We start from the raw sequence: 22,103 nt of genomic DNA on the forward strand, positions 1-22,103 counted from the left end.
CGCTGTGGAGGAATTTTGGCCCACTCTTCTTTGCAGAATTGTTTTAATTCAGCCACATTGGAGGGTCTTCGAGCATGAACTCCCTGTTTAAGGTCATACCACAGCATCTCAATCGAATTTAAGTCGGGACTTTGACTAGGCCACTCCAGAACCTTCATTTTGTTTTTCTTGAGCCATTCAGAGGTGGACTTGCTGGTGTGTTTGGGATCATTGTCCTGCTGCATATCCCAAGTGCGCTTGAGGTCCCAAACTGATGGCCGGACATTCTCCTTCAGGATTTTCTGGTAGAGAATTCATGATTCCATCAATTATGACAAGTCGTCCAGGTCCTGAAGAAGCAAAGCAGCACCAGACCACCAGCACCAGACCATCACACACACACACAGACCTCCATGTTTGACTGTTGGTATGATGTTTTTATTATGGAATGCTGTGTTAGGTTTATGTAACGGGACCCACACCTTCCAAAAAGTTGACTGTCAGGTCAAGTTTGACTTGTCAGTCCACAGGATTTTTTCCCCAAATGTTGGGGGTTCATCAAGATGGTTTTTGGCAAATGTGAGACGAGCCTTTGTGTTCTTTTTTCTCAGCAGTGGTTTTCTCCTTGGTACTCTCCCATGGACGCCATCTTTGCCCTGTCTCTTTCTTATTGTGGAATCATGAACACTGACCTTAACTGAGGCAAGTGAGGCCTGCAGTTCTTTAGATGTTCTTCTGGGTTCTTTTGTGACCTGGATGAGTCGATGTTCCGCTCTTGGAGTAATTTTGGTTTCTTTGGATCGAGGCATCATGTGCTGCTTTTTAAGATTGTTTAGGCTACTTCACTTGGTCAGACAGGTTCTATTTAAGTGATTTCTAGATTGAACAGGTTTGGCAATAATCGGGCCTAGGTGTGGCTTGTGAAATTGAACTCAGCTTTCAAACAAATGTGTTTAATCGGTTGGTTGTTAAGGGGGGGCAATAACTTTTTCACATAGGGCCAGGTAGGGTTGGATAGCATTTTTCCCTTAATACATTAAATAATCATTTAAAAACTGCATTTTTTATTTACTCAGGTTATCTTTGTGTAATATTAAAATTGGTTTGATGATCTGAAACATTTAAGTGTGACAAACATGCAAAAACAGACAAAATTGGGAAGGTGGCAAATACTTTTTCACAGCACTGTAGTATTCTTGTGGTGTTCTTGGTGTGCTGAAGCGTGCTCTCTTGGCAGTGTGTGTAGACCAGAGGTGAATTGTAATGGTGGGTGTTGTTCTGAACCTGTGACAGAATAAGGTTTCTCCTCTCCTCTTGTCTGTGGCGCCGGTTTGAAGGTCAGGCAGGATGACATCAGAGGCCCACGAGATGCTGATTCTCAAAAAAAAAACTCTGAAGGTCTCCTTTATTGAGAGGTGGGGGGGGGGCTCAATGGGAGGCCTGTGATGTTTAGAATTGGTTCTGTTACCGAATGTTGATATCGAATAACTTAAGATTTAAACAAGTTGGCCTACACACACACAAACAAACAAACAGGGTTTTCATTGGACGGACACACAATAAAAAAAAAAGATCTTCCTTCTTCTAGCACAACGACTGCCAATGGCTCCAGGCCTGAGCATAGATGACTTTTTCCTGCTATGACTGATGGATAGATGATTAACTTACTTAGTCAAATGTATTTGTTGTAAGTCGCTTTGGATAAAGGCGCCTGCTAAATGCCAAAAATGTTAATGTAACAATCTTTGATTTAACTAAAGAGGGTTTTCACTGGACATGTGTCTCATTTTGGCAACACAGTTTTCACGCAACAACCAGCTGCTTTTCATTCTCTTTTAATGTAGCTGCGATCCTACAAATGTTGCTGCAACTTCACAGAGGAGTTGTTGCCGTGGCTTTAGCCCTGCGCCATGTGGTCAGTCTCTCTTAGTTGCTCAGAGCTCCTCTTATTATCCAGTAATACATGTTCTGAGTGGAGTCGGATGGGAGAGTTACGTAGAAGGAGCTTCTGAGTCAGAGACAGAGAAGAAGGGAGTTCACATCATTACCGTGTGTTTACAATACGCCTCTTTTTACTAGCATATTCTTGCCAGGCCAAAGTTGGAATATGGGCCCCGATTTGCTCTGAAGCTTGTCTTATGACTGTTATTTTCCTCCTCTCTCTGCTTCCCTCTCTCACCGTCTTGTTTTTTTTTTACATTCTCTGAGGAGTCATATTCTTTGTGGCCCTGTCCGGAAACAACCTTTGATTGAGCGCTGTTGATCTGTAGGTTAAAGTTGCTGAAAGTTCCGCTGGCAGATCAGATTACAAGATTAGACAACAATTTCCTTTCATATCTATACACGTTTCTAGGGCAAAGGGGCTTTGGGTTGATTGATTCTGGACAGGGCCGCAGTGTGTGAGTTCACTTTGAATCACTGTGTATGTGTATATTCTGTTTTCTTACTGATGCCTTGTGTGAATGCACGTGATGTCTGTATCTATACTCTATAAGTTGACTGGTACTTGGTATGTGTATATTGTCAGTGGGATCATGGTGTTGTGTGTGTGTGTGTGTGTGTGTGTGTGTGTGTGTGTTTGTCTCTCAGGAGGTAAGGACAGACGTAGTGGCCTGATCCTGACCATCCCACTATGTACAGAACAGACCAGCATGGAGGAGCTCAGCTCCACTCTGGACTACCTGCTCAGCATCCCCAGGTCAGCCCCCCATATATAAACCACATGTTGTGCGGTGAAAGAAGAGATTCTCAGCTTTTATTTGATGGTACTTTGTTAACAAATGTGACAGCAGCTGGTGAAACCCGGGAACAAGTCGGCAACCGACCAAATGTTGACACTTTTATATGAATAAATTGTCGAAAAATCAATGACACACTCGCTTGTCAAGCCAAAATATTGCAATGCAATGGATTCGGTGAGTAATCCCCACTACTACCTAGTCAGTGTAGAGTAGTGGGGATTACTTGACTAGCGAGCGAGTGTGTCATTGATTTTCAACAATGTTGACATTTATTTACATTTTTCAGAATAAAAGTCTGAACAATTTGATTGGTTACCGACTTGTTCCCTTGTTCCCAGAAAAAAAAACTTTTTATGCATAGTCCCCCTGTTTCAAGGTACCTAAGAGTGATGGGACAGGTTTATAAATTGTCAAAATGAAGCATTTATGTAGTCTTTGGTTGACAATCCTTTGCAATAACTGGCTGAAGACTGTGACCCATTGATCCCACCAGAAGCTGTCTTCTCTGATGATGCTCTGCTAGGCCTGTGTTTCAACAATCTTAATCATCAATTAAGATAAGTTAGCCAATTCTAGTGGCAGCAAACTGTAAGTGACCATCATGGATGGTTTGCATCTTGCAGTGAAGCCTCTGCAGTTGGGCTGCTGGTGTATTCTGCGGATGGTAGTCATTGACAGTTTGATGGTAGTCTCACGCCTACCTCCTGGAGAGTTGTCCTGATCAGTAGGACAGTTGCCTTGGTTTTTTTCTTAGTTATGGCTAAGCATTCTTCGGTCGTCTACTAAGTTTGTCTTGGCGTACTAGCCCGTTTGCGATTGCTGAGGTCACCGGTGTTTTTTTGTCTTCTAAATACCGTACTGGGACTATGTATAAACAATGTTGATGCACACACATACCATCAAATAAAAGCTGAGAATCTCTAATCTCTTAACCTCACAGTAATTGTTTGATTTCAAAATCAAAAGAAAAATCAAAGAAAAATATGCTTAACTGTCCTATTACCTATGCGGGTCACTGTATGTATGTAAGTATTTTATATATACATACACACACACAAACTGGAGACACCTCGTTATTTCTGGAGACAGTTGGCAGCTGTACTATTGCTAGCTAAAGAGTCAGCTGTAGCTAATTAGTCATTTATCTGGCAAACTTAGTCACTGTAATTAAGAGGCTAAACGGTTCCCTTATTTACCTTTGATTGAGTACCAGTCCGACTCGCTTTTGCCAACAATCGCAACAAGTGTCTCCAAAAACTATAAGGTGTCCTGAGAAGTTAAGATTCTGCGGTTAATGACTTGTTGACTTTCATTGCGTGTTGTACTTTCATTGGACTTCCAGGGTGTTCTGTGTGTGTTCTGTGTCGGGATTCATGTAAAAGGTATTGCTACAGGCACTCATATCACAATGTTTCTCCCCTGTCTTCAGTGACAAATGCAAAGCCAGAGGCTTCACCGTTATTGTGGACGGGAGGAAGTCCCAGTGGAACATCGTCAAGACCGTGGTACTGATGTTGCAGGTAGGAACAGACTGTGGTACTGATGCTGCAGGTAGGAACAGACTGTGGTACTGATGCTGCAGGTAGGAACAGACTGTGGTACTGATGCTGCAGGTAGGAACAGACTGTGGTACTGATGCTGCAGGTAGAAACACAGACTCATAACAGACTGGTACTGATGCTGCAGGTAGGAACACAGACTCATAACAGTTATTTTTTCTGAGTGGGGCAGTCCCACTCATTCATTTTTATTTTTATTGTGATAGTAGAGATATGACAGGAAGGATTGGTGAGAGAGAGAGAAGGGATGACATGCAGGACATTCCGTGGCCGGAATTGAACCAGGAACCCTGCGGTTACGTGGTCAATGCTTAAGGCCGCCACAGAGTCAGGCGTACTGTGAGCGGACCGGACTCCGCGCGGCATGTCTGCAGTCGTTTGAGGTTTCATAGTCGAGCGTACCACCGCGTACCAATTTCCTACATTTCTCATGCCAGTTTACTACATTTCCCACAATCCTTGCGCGCTGTTTACACTTTCTGTCATGGCGTCGTCCACCGATGATGAGGAAGAGATGCTCTGTCTTATGGCTTTGTGGGGGAAAAAGCAGAGAAGGTGGTATGTAAGGCCACTCAATGAAACAAGGGATGAGGAAGGGGAGTTCATCATGTTGATGAGGGACATGCGAAGTATTGATGAAGAGAAACATTTCCGCATGAACAGTCAAAAAATTTGACGACCTGGTAGGGCGCCATTCATTCTACACCCTGGTAATCATCGCTCACCGGTCAATGCTGCACAAAGACTGGCTGTCACATTCCGGTGTCACATTATATGCATGTCGATGTGAAACAATTTCATACCGAGCCATGTTTTGTGTGACACCGGTACACGTCCGCTAGGTATGCGCGGTCACAAAATTTGAGCTGCGCGCGGACATGCCTTGCAGACGTCCACTTTGAGTCCGTGTGGACCTCTGCGGAGTCCGTTCCGCGTACGTTCCGCCCGACTCTGTGAGAGCCTTTAGTCCGCTGCGCCACCTAAGCGCCCCCAGAGACTAAAAACAGGATGCAACCAGGCTGATTGTGCAGGTAGGAAAAAAGAGACCGCAGCATAGATCTTACAGGTAGGAACAGAGACACCGCAACACTGATGTTGCAGGTAGGAACAAAAGACACAGCGTTGCCGTTGTGGCAGGTAGGAACAGAAACACAGGAACATCTGTGAGCAGTGTTCTTTTCCCCCTCTAGCTCTTTGTCACGTTCTGATTGGCAGGAAGATGGTTAATGTGCTGCAGGTAGATTGGTCCTCGGGGGCCTCTGAAACATCTGCTCCTCCTACTGCGCTCATTAATCACCCACTCATGAATATTCACAGAGAACAACGGCGATCAGAGAGTCGCGGCTTTCAAGCAGTCCCTGCAAAGAGTTAAATGTACTGAGTGTTTAATAACGAGGTTATTGGGAACAGATCATGTGGAAGTATTTTTTATGTCCTCAACCCTCCCCAGGTCTTCCCCGACAACAAAGCGTGGCATTGCTACGGTCTCCCTATCTAGACTGTTGGAGCTAGCGAACGTCTCCTGGCTATGTACAGCACAAATCATAGTTACTGCAATAAACTCCCAGGTCAGACCGATATGAGTCATACCGTCAACGGTAGGACTAACTATTATCATCTCCATAGGGTTGGAATAAATTCCATCACACATTGCTGTCGCAATGGTAATTACACTTCTGTCAGACGCAGTCACATGAGTCATACTGTCAAATGTATGCTTTATTGTTGTTGTTCTCTCCCTAAAAGTGTCCATATTCCGCCTTACATTCATACATTCAAACTCACATCACTTACCATTTTCAAAAATAAACTTCAGCAGGTCATTGTTGATTGTTGTTCCTGCTGATTACCCCCCCCCCCCACACACACACACACACACACACACACACAGCCGCTCTCTTTCCACACATAGGTTATATATATATTAGTTAATTTCGTTTCTATTTATTTTTATTTATTTATTTACTTTACTGTCTTTGCCGTTCTAATGTATTGTATGTATTGTTCTATGTTGACTGTTCTATTTCTGTTTCTGTTTGTTTTTATTCTTGCCGGAGCCTCTTGGCCAGATCGTCATTGAAAATGAGAATTTGTTCTCAACTGATTTTATCTGTTTAAATAAAGGTCAAAATACATTGCCATTGCAAAAAAATAAAATAAAAATAATATTAAGCCAACATTTGATCAACATTTATGAAGCATGTCTGTGACTTTTAGGATCTGAGATGATCTTGTTTGATAGTGGCTAATAGATGGAGGACCTGGTTGTGTTGCGGCAGATTAAGGGGGCTGTGGAAGTGTGCAGATCCAGTGCAGTATCTCCCCTCTATGCAACCCTCTGTAACGTATTGGATGACAGTATAAAACGGTCTGTCTGACACACTGATCTCCCCGTCACTGGGGAAACTGCTGCTCTAAGCCGCCTCTCATTTCCAAAGTGATGTGGAATACTCTGAACTGCAGAATTTCACAAGGAAATTTAAACTCACAGGATATTAAAAGATCATCTAAATGTCGTTAATGCTTTCTCAATGACCAGGGTATATACTTAAAAAACCGACTTGTTTACAGTGTAATTACACAGTTATTACCCAGGAAATACTTCTAGATTACTGGGGAATCTGTTGAAATGGAATGGGTCGTGTACCAATTCTTACCAGGAAGTCGTTGAATAATATTCTGTCATGACCAGAAATATGGTTAAGCCGTATGTCTTTTGTTTTGAATCACCACTTTGTGCCTAAATACATTTTATTCACACATTGCCCTTGTCTTGTTGTCCTAGAATGTGATCCCAGCAGAAGTCTCCTTGGTATGTGTGGTGAAGCCAGATGAATTCTGGGACAAGAAGGTCACCCATTTCTGTTTCTGGAAGGAGAAGGACAGGCTTGGCTTTGAGGTGAGTGTTTCTCTCTCTCTCTCTCTCTCTCTCTCTCTCTCTCTCTCTCTCTCTCTCTCTCTCTCTCTCTCTCTCTCTCTCTCTCTCTCTCTCTCTCTCTCTCTCTCTCTCTCTCTCTCTCTCTCTCTCTCTCTCTCTCTCTCTCTCTCTCTCTCTCTCTCTCTCTCTCTCTCTCTCTCTCTCTCTCTCTCTCTCTCTCTCTCTCTCTCTCTCTCTCTCTCTCTCTCTCTCTCTCTCTCTCTCTCTCTCTCTCTCTCTCTCTCTCTCTCTCTCTTTCTTTCTTAATCCATATTGCGATCTTGAAGTAGAATAGGTGTGCCTTCTCCTTTTATTTTTACAACTTTTAATTTTCTGGTTTTTAACATCTCTCCTGCAATGCAAAGTGGATCCGTATTCTTCTAGTGGATTGTATTGTTGGCTAGATGCTGTGCTGCATCCCATTAAGCATATGCCCAGAAGAAGTATTGGAGTCAACATGTTTTAGATCATTACACTTATTTTGGATCTAAGATGAAGCTGCCCCGGGGCAGCTGGTGAATAAACAAGGCTTGTCATAGAAGCGGTTCTCACACCATGCACTATGCACTCGTCTTAACTAGATTTAGATTGGTTATCAAATATTTGTGCATCCTGCTCCATCTCCAACCCCCATATGCTCTCAATAGTGTCCTTCTCCTCCTCTGAAAGGAATTGATTTTTACAACGAGGGCGCTCCTCAGGTTTCTATCTGTTTTCACAGATGGGGGTAGTTTTCCCTACAGTATGTACCCGCCGTCCCCACTACAGCGCGCGAGTGACCATAATGGAACTGTGTGAGGAGAAAACGGGCTAGTTTGACCCAGTCTGCAAAGTAATACTGTCATGTTGCCTGGCAACAGTAATGTAGATTTAGAGCAGAATCAGTCTGCAGTATGTTTCCAGGACAGTTAGGTGTGTGTGTGTGTGTGTCTGTGTCTATGTCTGTGTCTGTGTCCCGAGTCTCATTTCTGAGGCTGTGCCATAGAGGTCCTCTCTGTTGTTTTTGCTCCAACAATTTCTGTGTTGATCTGGGCCAGAAGTCCCCCTCCAGCCTGCCCCCAGAACCCCGGTGCAAAACCAGATGGCTCCGTTGGATAAGACGAGGTGTTCCTCCGGTTATTAGGGCTAGGGATTAAATGGAAGAGAAAGAGAAGTCTTGTTCATTGCTTGACCCACATTCATGTATTTATGGTGGATGGTTGGATCCGTCCGATGTTACTGTCGGCGTGTGATTGTATTGTACGGTGTGCTATGCTAGTCTTCTCAATCGTTGTCTCGGCGGTGAGAGTGTAGTCTTCACCATGTCGGCTTACTATCTTCATCCACTAAAAACCAACCGGCACAAAGTTCCGGAGCCAGCCATGAAACCTTTTCAAGAGATGAGTGAAATCTCCAGGCCTGCCACCTCCATCTCAAGGGAATGGCTTTATTTTTTTTTAAAGGGACACACTTGTCGTCTGTTAACGCAGTGATCTCATTGTAAACAAAGCAACGCTTATGAAGAGAGCTGTACCGCCACGACCAACGGTCAACAATCACGGCACTGTAGTGTTACCCTTACACAACACTCAAACTCCCAAACCTTCTTCTAAGGACACCATGGGGTACATCTCAATAGTCTTAAGAGGCTTCCTCTGCTTGTCCCCTCTGCTTCATTGCCAAGTCAAAGCAATAATGGTGGATGCCTGCCTAGTGCCTACCATGTTGGTGCTTTGGTATCTACTTTCACACTCCACTGATTCCATATCAGTGCAGATAAAGGGAAGGAGACAAAAAGAAGATGCCACTATACTATTGAGTATATTGAGCCACAAGACTATTGAGATGCAGCTGGTGTTGGATAGTCACTATCGAGAGGGACCTTGGCCTCGGACGCCATTTAACAAAGATGGGGTTTTAAGTAGGAATGTCCCCGTTCAGTTGTAATCTGATACAGACGGATCTGTTTTCGCTTATGGGTGCTTTGTGCATTTCTCGAAACATCAGTGGTTTGGCTGAAGTCAGGCCAAAAGTTCTTCCCTCCCAGTTCTATGCAGAACTCTACCTTCTGGCTATGTGAGTCTCTCTCCGTTTTCAAGTTGATCTGGATGAAAACACCACGGCAAACAGTAACAGCCTCACGTCACCCTCTGACCTTGTCTGTCGTCTGCGGCACAGTGGATTGATTATAAACCATGAATATTTATCAGGGTGACTGCGTGGGGGTACTGAAGAGATGGTAGTAATAGAAATGACCACATGTACTGTTCCCAGTGTAGTATGATGATGATGATGTTGGTGTGTGGGGGGATGGGGGGGGGGGCGGCGGCGTGTTTGTGCGTGTGGCGCGTGTGTGTTTGCATGGGAAAAAGGCTAAGCTTAACAGCTAACAGAAGCATTCTCATGCCTCTATGCCACATTCCTTGAGTCTGGGCCTTGTGGTCCCCAGCAGGGGCTAATTCAGACTTGGGAGACCGGGAGCATATTCCATCAACGTCGCTAAAGGAAAATCCAGCCTTATTTGAAGTTTCGCAAGATTTATAAAATATCTGGGTTTATTTTTGATACGTCTCGCAAAACTATATCAAAATAAGCCTGGATCTTCCTTTAGCGACGTTGATAGAATACCCCCCAGGTGAGTCTGTGGAATCTCTGGTTAATTGGTGGCATTTAGCTACTTGGTAGAAAAGAAAAGAATAGTGGCATAGTACACTAAGGCGCATGCCACATGACGGCACGGCCCCTGGTTCGATTCTGGCCATCGACCTATCCTGCATGTCATCCCTCCTCTCTCTCACCCATCCTTCCTGTCATTCTCTACGGTCTCGATCCCAATAAAGCAGAAATGCTCTAAAAACATATTTTAAAATGAAAACATAACATGTAGTAGTACTAGTTTTTTTAAAATCTAGAATTATGCTTGAATTATTATTGCCTTATGTCTTGTGCTGCAATGCAATGTCAGGAATCGAAGCCTAAGAATTTTACTCTCTTACACTTGAAACTTGAGTATGGACTATGAGCTATGGAAACTTGAAACTACGGCTATGGACTATGAGGCGCAAATGTGACTACCTTCCTAAATGCAGTTGGGTCTCTGGTGTTCAGGGGGAGGCTGTTTAGCATCCCGAGGCTAACCTTGCGGATGTGTGAAAGTGTTTGGCAGCCGTCCAACTCTCTGCTTAATGCTGAGGATGCATTCAGGGTCAACATGTTTTTGCTGATCTAAAAAGAGTATGTCATTATGTCAGCTTAATGTTGATTAAACTCCCACCGTCCAGATTAGAGGCTCTCCTGCTGAGAATTTGGGATACAGCAGGTTCGCTGGTGTTTAGGTTTAATCTCTTCTGTTTTTCTGCCTGCTGCTTATCCTAATGGAGCCTTCTCTTTAATCTCCTCTGTGAGGACTGCAGTGGTAATGTGTCTGTGTACAGGTTAGAAAACAAATGGTGCGTATACAGTACAGGTCAAATTGTGTTTTTTGTATTGCACTTTCACTCTAAACTAACGTGTTTGCCTGCCACACACACACACACACACACACACACACACACACACACACTCACACTGCTGCCTTTACAACAACTTTGATTTTCGCTATGAGGCAGGCAGATTAGAACGTTGCTTTAGGAAAATTGGGCCACAACAGGATAAGAGATGATGTATTTTGGAGAATTTGCAGAAATGATTTGCCTCTGCTTCCCCTCCCCTCTCTGTCTGCCAGATTGTTTTGGGGATGTGTTCATGTGTGGAGGTCAGGTCTAGCATGTCCCTGGGGCTGGGAGTCAGCTGGGCTCCTCTGTACGGCCAGCCTGTTGGCTCATATCCTCAGGCTACAGTCTGCTACAGTCTGCTACAGTCTGCTACAGTCTGCTACAGTCTGCTACAGTCTGCTACAGTCTGCTACAGTCTGCTACAGCAGAGTGAACCATAGCCAGGCTGTCAGGCCAGGGTGAGGTAGAGGTAACCACACAAGGCTGTGTCAGGGTGAGGTAGAGGTAACAACACAAGGCTGTGTCAGGGTGAGGTAGAGGTAACAACACAAGGCTGTGTCAGGGTGAGGTAGAGGTAGCAACACAAGGCTGTGTCAGGGTGAGGTAGAGGTAACAACACAAGGCTGGGTCAGGCCAGGGTGAGGTAGAGGTAACAACACAAGGCTGTGTCAGGCCAGGGTGAGGTAGAGGTAACAACACAAGGCTGTGTCAGGCCAGGGTGTGGACATGTTGTGGTGAGGTGGGGAGGGGGGCTTCAGGGGGGCTGACAGTGGGAGGAGCCATAGAATCCAGCTGTGTTTATACTGACCGTGGTCTGTATACTGTGTCGGTTTATCAGTTCCAGTGTGTAGTCTGTAACCAACCTTGGGATACAAGTTTCATTGGAGGAGATGAGAATGATTGTTGAAATGATTGTTGAATCTACTGTGGGGCCAGAATGGGGCCTAACGTGAACCCATCCTAACAAGTCTAAAGCCCAAAGTGAACCCATCCTAACAAGTCTAAAGCCTACAGTGAACCCATCCTAACAAGTCTAAAGCCCAAAGTGAACCCATCCTAACAAGTCTAAAGCCTGAAGGCCAACTCAGGCTGGTCTGTGGACCTCATTTAGTCAGGCCAGGTATGAAACAGTCTGTTTTCGTTTCATGTTGCCCATTACAACTCGGTTAGGGCAGGAGCTGAATTAAGAAATGATGCATTACCCCCCACCGCAATAGATGCATGTGATTGGACAACCATATGACTGCCTTCTCTCAACACAGGTGGTTCGGACATCGCCACGGTTGCAGTTGACACAGGGTATAGGCGGGCTGGTACCAGATATATTGTGGGGGTCACCTGACCACGCTTTTAACAACTCCCGACTGTGCAGGGAAATGCATGAAAGGAAAACATCTGAGCCAGCACAACAGGGCCCGGTTCCGGCCCGCTGGTCTGAAAACGCCTCATCTCTGTCCCCTTCTCCTGTGTTCCAGGTCATCCTGGTATCTGCCAATAAGCTGACCCGCTACATCGAGCCCTGTCAGCTGACTGACGAGTTTGGGGGAAGTTTACTTTACGATCACACGGATTGGGTCAACAAAAGACTGGTAAACTACCTTTTGACCCACAGCTGCCGTTGAAGATGTTAACGATTCAGTCAAAACAATACCTTGCATGAAAACATAACATGACATGTTAAAGTAACCGGTGCTGCTCCTTGATAAAGTCCTTGATTATAATTCATATGACTCTGACATATCTTATGAGAATAGTAGAACTGTTCTACCTTATCATACCCCACCAGTTATTTGCATGTTAATATTCATTTTCTATATTGTATACATATTGGTGACTGATCAGAAATGACTGACTGCTGCTTTAAACCAGAAGTAATGTTCATTATGCTTCATCCTATATTGTATAGCTTGATGACTCACACACACTTACCGTAGCTACAGTGGCAGAAACTACTAACTAACAGGCCACAGGCCTAGTAGTAGTTCCAGCTACTCTCTTTACCTACATTCCATGTAGCTATTCAAGGACCTACATAGGCCTACCAGACAGAATGTTACTCTCACACATGTTGTTTTTTTCCCCTCAGGTCTATGAGAAATTTACCAGAGAGTCCACATCTCTGCTAGATGAGCTAGTCGTCATCGTGGAAAGTGAAAAAAGCATCCAATTAGACAAAGACAGGTAGGTGTTTGATGAGCATCATGTTGACAGTGTATAGGTAATGGGACAGTGAAGCGGTTGTTCTTCTTTTGGCTATACTCCAAAGGTTTGGTTTTTTAAATCAAACAATTACTATGAGGTTAAAGTAGAGAAGTTCTCCTTTTATTTGAGGGTATTTGTGTACATTACTTTGTATACGTAGTTCCCCTATTTCATGGCAAATCACTAGTTATCCTGAAAAAGGACCAGTTTGCTAAAGAGTGATTGCAAGTGGAAAGTTTGGAGAAAAAAAGATCTGCCCAAGATTTACAGCATACCGCCTCATCTGTGAAACATGGTGTTTATGGTTTTGGGATTGCAGCAGCAGAATGTAAGCGTACAGAAACATCTAGTCTGCTCCAGTACAAGCACATCATACTGGCAGACAATGACCCAACACTACTATACTACCAGAGTTTTTCAGAGCCAAAAAGTGGAAAGGTTTTGACTAGCCAACATCTTCAGATGTAAGTGCAATTGAACATGCATTTCTTGTCCTGATGATAACATTTGAGGCAAAAAAACTGCAAAACAAAGAACAACAGAAGACGGTTGCATTACAGCAAAGCATCACCAGAGAAGACACCCAGCTTCTGGTGGGGTCGAGGGGTTGCATACTTCAGGCAGTTATTGAATGCCAAAGATTGTTGACCAAACACTTTTTTAATGAATCTGTCCCATTACTTATGGTGCCCTGAAATAGAGGGACTATGTATTAAAAATGTTGTCATTTCTAAATGGTGAAACCATCATGTACACAAATACCATCAAATAAAAGCTGAGCCTCTCTACTTTAACCTCATAGTAATTGTATGATTTCAAATTCAAACCGTATGAGTATATCGTCAAAAGAAGAAGTCTCATTACTTCTGCAGGGTATTCAATGTATTTATTTAGGCATATAATGTAAACTGATCATTGATTTTACCTTTAGGAAAGTTTGTCATATAGGTATTCTAGCTATTTACAGTTCAGCCTGTGTTTATTGTTCTACATAATCTGAATATGCTGCTCAAAGACTATTATGATGACTAATAGACATGTTTTCTTTCTATTTTTCTCCCAGACCACCAGATTGTAACTTTCTACCTTCGCATGATCCTGAAACAGTTCTACAGACAGGTAAACATTGATCCTGATTCCTGAAACAGTTCTACAGACATGTAAACATTGATCCTGAAACAGTTCTACAGACATGTAAACATTGATCCTGAAACACTTCTACAGACAGGTAAACATTGATCTTGAAACACTTCTACAGACAGGTAAACATTTTAGGAAGTGTAGGAACTCTTAGAGGGCGATTTCCCGGACAAAGATTAAACCTAGTCTTACAATATATCGCACTTTCAGTAGAATCTATGCTTTTTAGTCTTTAATTCGGCGTAATCTATTTGATTTGATTTGATCTTTATTTATCTCGAACATTTCAACCATAAAAACACACAAATTTGTAATAACAAAAACTCAATTTAAAAAGAAAAAAAACAAAAGAAAAGAAAATACAAATAAAATAAGATATAAATTGAAATAAAATATATCTTCCTAGACATGGAAGTAATAGTCAACAATGGTTTTGTTTGAGAAGGGACAGAAAGAAGCAAAGCTTATCTAGGTCAGAGAATCCAGCCCTTCCTGTAGCACACTGTGGCACACCGTCAATGAAACTGGATGGAAGAGACTCAGAACGCTACAGTTTCAACCACAGTTTAACGACAGTGGTCGGCTACTGTGTCTCAGCAGCCAAGCTGTTCTCCCACTCTGCTAAACCCCTTAGTAAACGGACTCCTCGCCATCTTATTTGCCGTGAGCTAGCCGCGAGTGTGTTACTTGAACGCTTTTACGACAGTGAAAATATTGACCCTGTCCCGGTTAGAGCCAGGGCCGAGCCAGCCGAGGCTGATAATAGGAGCTTTGTCTGAACGGCGCCTCTGGTACAGCGCTTCCCACAGAAGAACTCCCTCTGTCGTCTCCAAACGCCTGGAGCTCAGAGCAGATGCCTTGCATAATGGACACGTAGACCAGGCCTTTTGTCCTCTGGCCTCTGTTTTGTGTTGTTACTGCAACAACAGAGGCTAGAGGATACACACACACACAGGGAGGGAGGGAGGGAGTGTGTGTGTGTGTGTCACTATCTGTTGTATGTCATCAAGAATGGACGTGAAATAAACTGTTATGTCATCGTATAAAGAAGTCTGTGCCACTGTAGGTAATATGAATAAATGAATAGCAATCTGATGATTCCCCCTGTAGCGCTCCAGTGTAATGCGTCTCAGAGGCGGGATGCTGGTCTGCTACGTTAATTCTTCCCAAAGTGGAACCTGCTGTGACCAGCATCCAGGTCCATCACCCCTCCCTCGCTCCCAGACCTCTGCTCATAAACATGTTATTTTTATGACTTCCCCTTTGAATCTCTGTCTGTCATTTCTCTGCGCTCACCGTGTCCCTCTCCTCCATCCCTCCATCCCTCCCCCCTTCCCCCCTCCCCTCTATTCCAGGGTTCTTGAAATCCTTGAAAGTGTGTGAATTTGAGAAAAATAAATCAAGGTCTTAAAAGTTTTTGAAAATCGACATGGGTCATTGAAAGTGCTTGAATTCCCCTCTCTCTCTCTCTCTCTCTCTCTCTCTCTCTCTCTCTCTCTCTCTCTCTCTCTCTCTCTCTCTCTCTCTCTCTCTCTGAAAAAAAAACAAAAACATTTTTTTACTTAGCTTGTCAACTAGTTCTTTCTCAAACTATGCCGTGTTGGGTCCTTGAATTTGAGCGAATTGAGTCTTGAAAGTCCTTGAAAGGTGCTTGAAAGGTGTTTGAATTTGATGTTTCTGAAGGTGTGGGAACCCTGTCTATCCCTCATTCATAACCTCATCACTGTCTCGTTTCCCCCTCTCTCTCTCTTTCTCTCCTCCCAACAGGCCATGAGCTGTTGTCAGAGCTGCAGCAGCGGCGCTTCAACGGCTCGGAGGGCGGTGGCGGCGGGGGCGATGGGGGGGGTCGGGGCGGGGCCTGGTCGCCCATGGACGAGGAGCTGCTGGCCCAGCCCCAGGTCATGAAGCTGCTGGACTCGCTGAGGGAGCAGTACACCAAGTACCAGGAGGTCTGCCGCCAGCGCAGCAAGCGCACGCAGCTGGAGGAGATCCAGACCAAGGTCATGCAGGTATACTGCATACACACTGTCCCCGTAAACATAGGAACAAGTGACCGCATACACACTGTCACCGTAACCATAGGAACAAATGACCACATACACACAGTCACCGTAACCATAGGAACAACAGGGTTCCCGCGCTGGTCTTAAAAAGCCTTAAAGTCTAAAATCCAGCAATCCAATTCATAAGGCCAAAAAAGGTCTCAAATTCCAGTAATACGGTTTAAAAATGAGGTGTTAGGTCTTAAAAATGAGATCCTGCAAGGAAATCAGTCCGACCACATCTATTTACGCGGAAATTAATCAAGCTGGAATTCAAAAAATGCCAATTTGCTTCCTTTTTTGTCTGTATGGCAGTGAAATCCCTAATTTCATCACCTCGAGGATGACAAAAAGCTATCATATGGTGTCGCGAATAGGTCCAAAATTCTAATCAAAGAGGTCTAAAAAAGGTCTAAAAAGGTCTTAAATTCGACTTGTTGAAACTTGTAGGAACTCTGGAACAAGTGACCGCATACACACTGTCACCATAACCATAGGAACAGGTGACCGCATACACACTGTCACTGGTAGGAGGTAGGACTGTAGCATAAGAGGCTACAACAGAGCGTTTCAGTGTTGGAGTAGGAGGACATTTTCCTGACTGTCCACATGACTGACTAGTACCAAACACATGGCTGACTAGTACCAAACATAACTGACTAGTACCAAACACATGACTGTCTAGTACCAAACACATGACTGACTAGTACCAAACACATGACTGACTAGTACCAAACACATGACTGACTAGTACCAAACACATGACTGACTAGTACCAAACATGACTGACTAGTACCAAACAGCAGCGCCATGGAATCCACCACCCAAGGTCAATATGGTGCGTAGCCTACATTCCACTGGACTGAAAGGCTAACTTGTCGCTGTTGACTTATTGTCTGAGGCAAGGTTACTCATCAAGTCTCGGTCTGGGTCCTCTTCCGTTTTGGCACTGGCTTTCTTTAACAATGACAATACTTAGAACTCAGTTCTTAGAACTTAGAACTCAGCTGCACGCATCATCACTAGAACTCCCTCCATTCGCCATATCACTCCAGTTCTCCAACAACTTCATTGGCTCCCCATCAAATTCCATATTCACTTTAAGATTCTCCTTCTCACCTTTAAGGCTCTCCATAACCTAGCACCCTCATACCTCTCTGAACTTTTTCTTATTCACACTCCCTCCCGTAGTCTCAGATCCTCCTCTGCCAACCAACTTGTCATCCCTTCTGGCCGCCTAACTACTATGGGATCTAGAGCCTTCAGCCGTTCTGCTCCCCGCCTCTGAAACTCTCTGCCACCCAACTTACACAATATTGACACTCTCACCACTTTCAAATCCTGTCTTAAAACACACATTTTCACAATGGCTTACTTGGTTTGATCTCCTGTATTTTGTTTGTTGTTATATCTGATTTTGCTGTTTTTATCTAATTTTGCTTTGTTGATTTTAATGTTTTGATATGTGGTTTTAAACTGTCTTGTAAGGTGTCCTTGAGAGCCTTGAAAGGTGCCCATAAATAAAATGTATTATTATTATTATTATTACTTAAATATTGTTACTCCCCTTAGTGAGTAGGTTCAACTATTGTAGCGTGGCATAACATGCTAGCATACAACCGTTTTTAAATACCATGGCTGATGATAATATTGTGTCAGTGATATAAAAGCACAGAGACTGTGTCTGATAGGCATGCCCTCTCATATTCTAAAGATCTAGTCTTGTTTGGAAGGAGATGAACTGTGTGTTACCATAGTAATGAAGATGTGGTGTGGTAGCCTGAAGGATTATGTTGGCTGTGGGAGTCTGGCCTAGTTCTTATCTGCTGTGAGGAGTGGTTGTAGGGAGAGTGTTTGTTAGCATGTAGCTCTGGGTTATGGGAGAGGTTTGGTGGGGGGAATTGCCTTCAAGCTAAATGCAGGCTAGATAATGCTGAAAAGAAAGAACGCTCACTCGAACTTAACACTGACACATTTTCTTCCAGTTCAGTGAATTATTATTATAGTCATTATTATTAGGGTGCAAGCCCGCACAGTGTTAGTTCTGTTATTATTCAACTGTTAGTTGTATTATTATTTAGCCGCCTGCGTTTTCATGAAAAATGGCCATGAATCCCTCAAATATTATTGGAAAATGTTTAGCATTTTGGCAGGCACATAGAGGGCCCCAATCCACACCCTCTCCCTTTGACGGCAACAATTCCAGAAGGGGACGCTATAGCAACACGTTGAGTTTTTAAACTTTGAGAGCACATAACTTTTGAACCGTGAGAGATACTAAATGCGAAAAACACAAAAAAATTGTCTTCAAATGTACCGTAAATCCAATTGACATGAAACTTGGTACATAATAAGTATGTACCGGTCCTAACAAGTTTGAGAATGAATAGTTCCCACGTCAAGAAATTACCACACTACATGCAGATTAATCAGCACCATAATTTGTGAAATATGCAAGATGTCGCAGATATTTATGCAAATTAATGTGAAACTTGGTGAGCCTCAACACAGTAGTATGACAGATGTGTACCAAATTCCAACATGATGGGATGAAAAACATGGCGGCCACATGCCACTCAATATTCATTACGTTAAATTGATATTCTCACATCATTGACTGTGTGATTTTACTTTCATCCATTGGAGTATCCAGTTGGATCACTGTACACTCTGTTGCTGATACAGTGCAGGTTATTATGATAGATGGTTACTTCATAGGTAACTTGGCAAAGTCGTGTTCCGCTGTTGACACAAAAAGTATTCTAACCCAATCCCATGCTGATTTAACTCTCTCTAGTGTAAAGTGTGATGTTTTTATTTCCTTTAGGTCTTTTTTATGTGATATTTTTATGTCCTGTAGTTCTGTTTTAAACTCAATGTTTATAGCATCTGAGGCTGTAATTCCCCAGTGGATTTACCTGCCCTGGGACTGCTGATGCAATTTAGCTACCCAGCTAATTCAGGGAGAGTCAATGACTGTCCATTGTCCCTTTTAAATAAATAAAATAGTCAGCGTCCTCCCATACGGACGATATGTGACGATATGCAGAAATCCACTGGTGATTGGTGAACCTAGGGCCTCCCATGTACCTGGGAGGCATCTCATTGGTAGGACCGGGGGCTCCCATGTACCTGGGAGGCATCTCATTGGTAGGACTGGGGGCTCCCATGTACCTGGGAGGTAGCTCATTGGTAGGACTGGGGGCTCCCGTATACCCAGGCGGGGTGTGATTGGTGAGCCTAGGTCAGTATGTTGATGATCTCATGGTCGGTGGGTCAGTATGTTAATGTTATTATGGTTGTGTTGCTATGGTTGTTGCTATGCAGGTTGTGAATTGGCTGGAGGGGCCAGGCACGGAGCAGCTCCGGGCCCAGTGGGGGATCGGAGATTCCATCAGAGCCTCCCAGGCCCTGCAGCAGAAGCACGAGGAGATCGAGAGCCAGCACAGCGTAAGGACAAGACCCATAAACATGTTGTTTTTATTACTTCTCGTTGAATCTCTGTCCATCATTTCTCTCCCTCGCTGTCTCCCTCCTCTCCCTCCCGGTTCTTCCATCCCTCCCTCCCTCCCTGCAAGCGTAAGGCCCTCAAGGCGTAAGCGTAAGGACCCCTCCTCCTCCTCTCCTCTCTCAACACTCTGCTCTCCCCTTGGATCTTAGATCAACTGGCTCGGTCGAGGTTTTTAAAAAACAGCTTAAGACTGTCTTGTATAGACAGGCTTTTGGATAGCCCCATGGGCCTGTCTTTCTGTGTCCTGCTGATGCTGTTACACCTGTTGTCTGTTACTTGTTTTTATTTTCACTTGTTTTGCCTGTTTTAACCTGCTGTGGCTTTCGCTCTTGTATTATGTTTTATTTGTGTTTCTTCCTTGTTATGTAAAGCACTTTGTGACCCTTGGTCTGGGAAAGGTGCTGTATAAATACATTTTACTTACTTACTTACACTCTATGTTCACCACCTCAGTCTCAACACTCTATGTTCACCACCTCAGTCTCTCTCAACACTCTATGTTCACCACCTCAGCACCAACACCAACCCATCCTCTCACCACTGGCCCTGAATCCTAAACCAGCTTCTAGCCACCCCCTGCCCTACTGAGGCACTTATGTTGGTCAGAGGCAATGGGGGGGATAGGTGTCATCTAATCATATTGTGCACTCCGGACCAATCCTTTCAGGTCTGCACAGGCGCACAGGGCTTTCGCGATTCTGCAATCTCATGACTGGACTCAAAATCAACCAGTCCTCACATATTTCGTATTAACTACTCACCGCACTTTTACTGCTTAAAAAGGTCCAATTAACAAATTCTTTACCAATGAATTGCATTATTCAGTCCCATCAAAGCCAAACCTTTATTTATTGGTGTTTGTCCCCTGTCATGTTCACGTGCGAAGCTGCTGTTGGAGGACTGACAGACGGAGCAATGGACAAATCTAATTTGCCTAAAAATGTATCAGCTAAAGATGTGCAAAACTATTTCCCAATGTTTTCCACCACAGTGAGGGCAAGTTGTTTAGTACTCCGTGCAATATAGTGCTGGAGCACAAGAGAGAATAGTCAATCTTTTTATAACTGAGTCCATATGACATTTTATTGCTTTAGGTTAAATGAACATTATCAAAACGTTTTTAAAAACATTGCAAAATGCCTTGCAATATGTCAGAAAAGCCACAGCAAAATTAGTTTTGGGCCATTTTCCACAAAAAAACACAGTGAAATCCCAAAGGGACTGTGCTTTCCAGTACACCACTACTCACACAGTCCTACAGAACACCCAAACTGCTTTCTGGGGAGCTAAAGCAGCAGTTCTCTCTCATATCTCTCTCTGCAGTAGTTGCAGAACAATCGACAAACAACCATAATTAGGTCACTGAATATGATTATGGATATGAATTGTTGTGAAGAATCTGTTAGAAGAAGACTGTGGCTGTGGCTGCTGGTTGGTGTCATCACCAGCCTGTGTAGAGGGAAGGAAGGTCAGGGACAATGAGCTGGGTGGCAGAGAGGGAGTGAACCAGATGTAGATAAACCATTGAATCAAGTAAATGAAGTGAATATGGTCAAATCCTAACATTTCACAAATAAAGTGAAATAGGGTAGGGAGACTTTAGAGCACAGGTGTGAGATAAACAGCTTATTTTTAATTTTTTTATTTTGTTGTTGCATTATCTCATTTCCTCCTATAGTCAATGTCTTCGAGAAATACACTCAACATGAGTAGAACCACGCCCATGTTTTCCTGCTGAGTCACCAGAGTTCTGGTCAGTCCAGGAAGTGACCACACTTGCAACTGTGGGGTGGGTCTCCTGTTTCCCCTGGATGAGTTGACGTGTAGTACATGTAGCAGGCTCTGGTGAATCATTGGCTTGGGCTAGAGCGTGCCCTGGTGACTGAAGAAGTCTGCAGATTGAAAATGACTTGGTGACTTGTTACACAGATGCAATACAATGTGTTTTACAGGAAGAAAATAGAATGTGGAATAGAGGAAGAAAATAATAATAGATGAGGATAATAAAGGTGGGATAATAAGGCCATTGACCGGGAGGTCGCTTGTTCCATCCCCAGTGCTTAGTGGAGGGTGTGAGAAGGTCGCTGGTTCCATCCCCAGTGGACTGGAGGGTTACTGGCATCACATTCAAATAACATTATACTTTTTTTTATCATGCACCAAGTATAGCAAATGTGTGTGTATAATGGTGGTAGTTTTGGTTTGTTTGCGAGGATTCAACCTGAAACTTGCTATTTTAACAGTTAAAAGTTGACTCCTCAAAGAGTGTGGATGTCCTTGTTAACGCAGACCTCCAGAGTGCTACACACCCAACCACACCTTGTGATTCTGTACTCTTAATATGCCTCATACTTATAGTGCCCTCAAAATGCTCCTGCATCATGTAACTTTGTGACAGGCATATTCCACTATCGTCACTTGTTACAAACTTCCCCCCGGGGCGATGTCTCTAGCAGCCAGGAAGGCCTTCAATATTTCCCAGGAGTTCACAACGTTGCTGCTCTAAAATCTGCTTAAATAGATCCCTCCAGTTCAAGTA

General features: G+C 43.8%; 1 protein-coding gene across 1 annotated transcript in view; it reads left to right on the top strand.

Annotated features, from left to right (window-relative positions):
- The window catches only part of sestd1 (SEC14 and spectrin domains 1), a gene marked incomplete at both ends in the record, with an annotated part of 31,720 nt that overhangs the window by 1,342 nt on the left and 8,275 nt on the right, over positions 1–22,103 (top strand). Inside the window, 8 exons of the mRNA XM_080536775.1 lie at positions 2,569–2,677; positions 4,150–4,240; positions 7,065–7,178; positions 12,145–12,258; positions 12,756–12,850; positions 13,935–13,990; positions 15,779–16,020; positions 19,381–19,503. Coding sequence (XP_080392901.1) covers positions 2,569–2,677; positions 4,150–4,240; positions 7,065–7,178; positions 12,145–12,258; positions 12,756–12,850; positions 13,935–13,990; positions 15,779–16,020; positions 19,381–19,503 — 944 coding nt within the window. The remainder of the gene's footprint in view (positions 1–2,568; positions 2,678–4,149; positions 4,241–7,064; positions 7,179–12,144; positions 12,259–12,755; positions 12,851–13,934; positions 13,991–15,778; positions 16,021–19,380; positions 19,504–22,103) is intronic.

This window comes from Nansenia antarctica, assembly GCF_963989245.1.
Source record: "Nansenia antarctica genome assembly, chromosome: 7".
NCBI classification, from domain to species: domain Eukaryota; kingdom Metazoa; phylum Chordata; class Actinopteri; order Argentiniformes; family Microstomatidae; genus Nansenia; species Nansenia antarctica.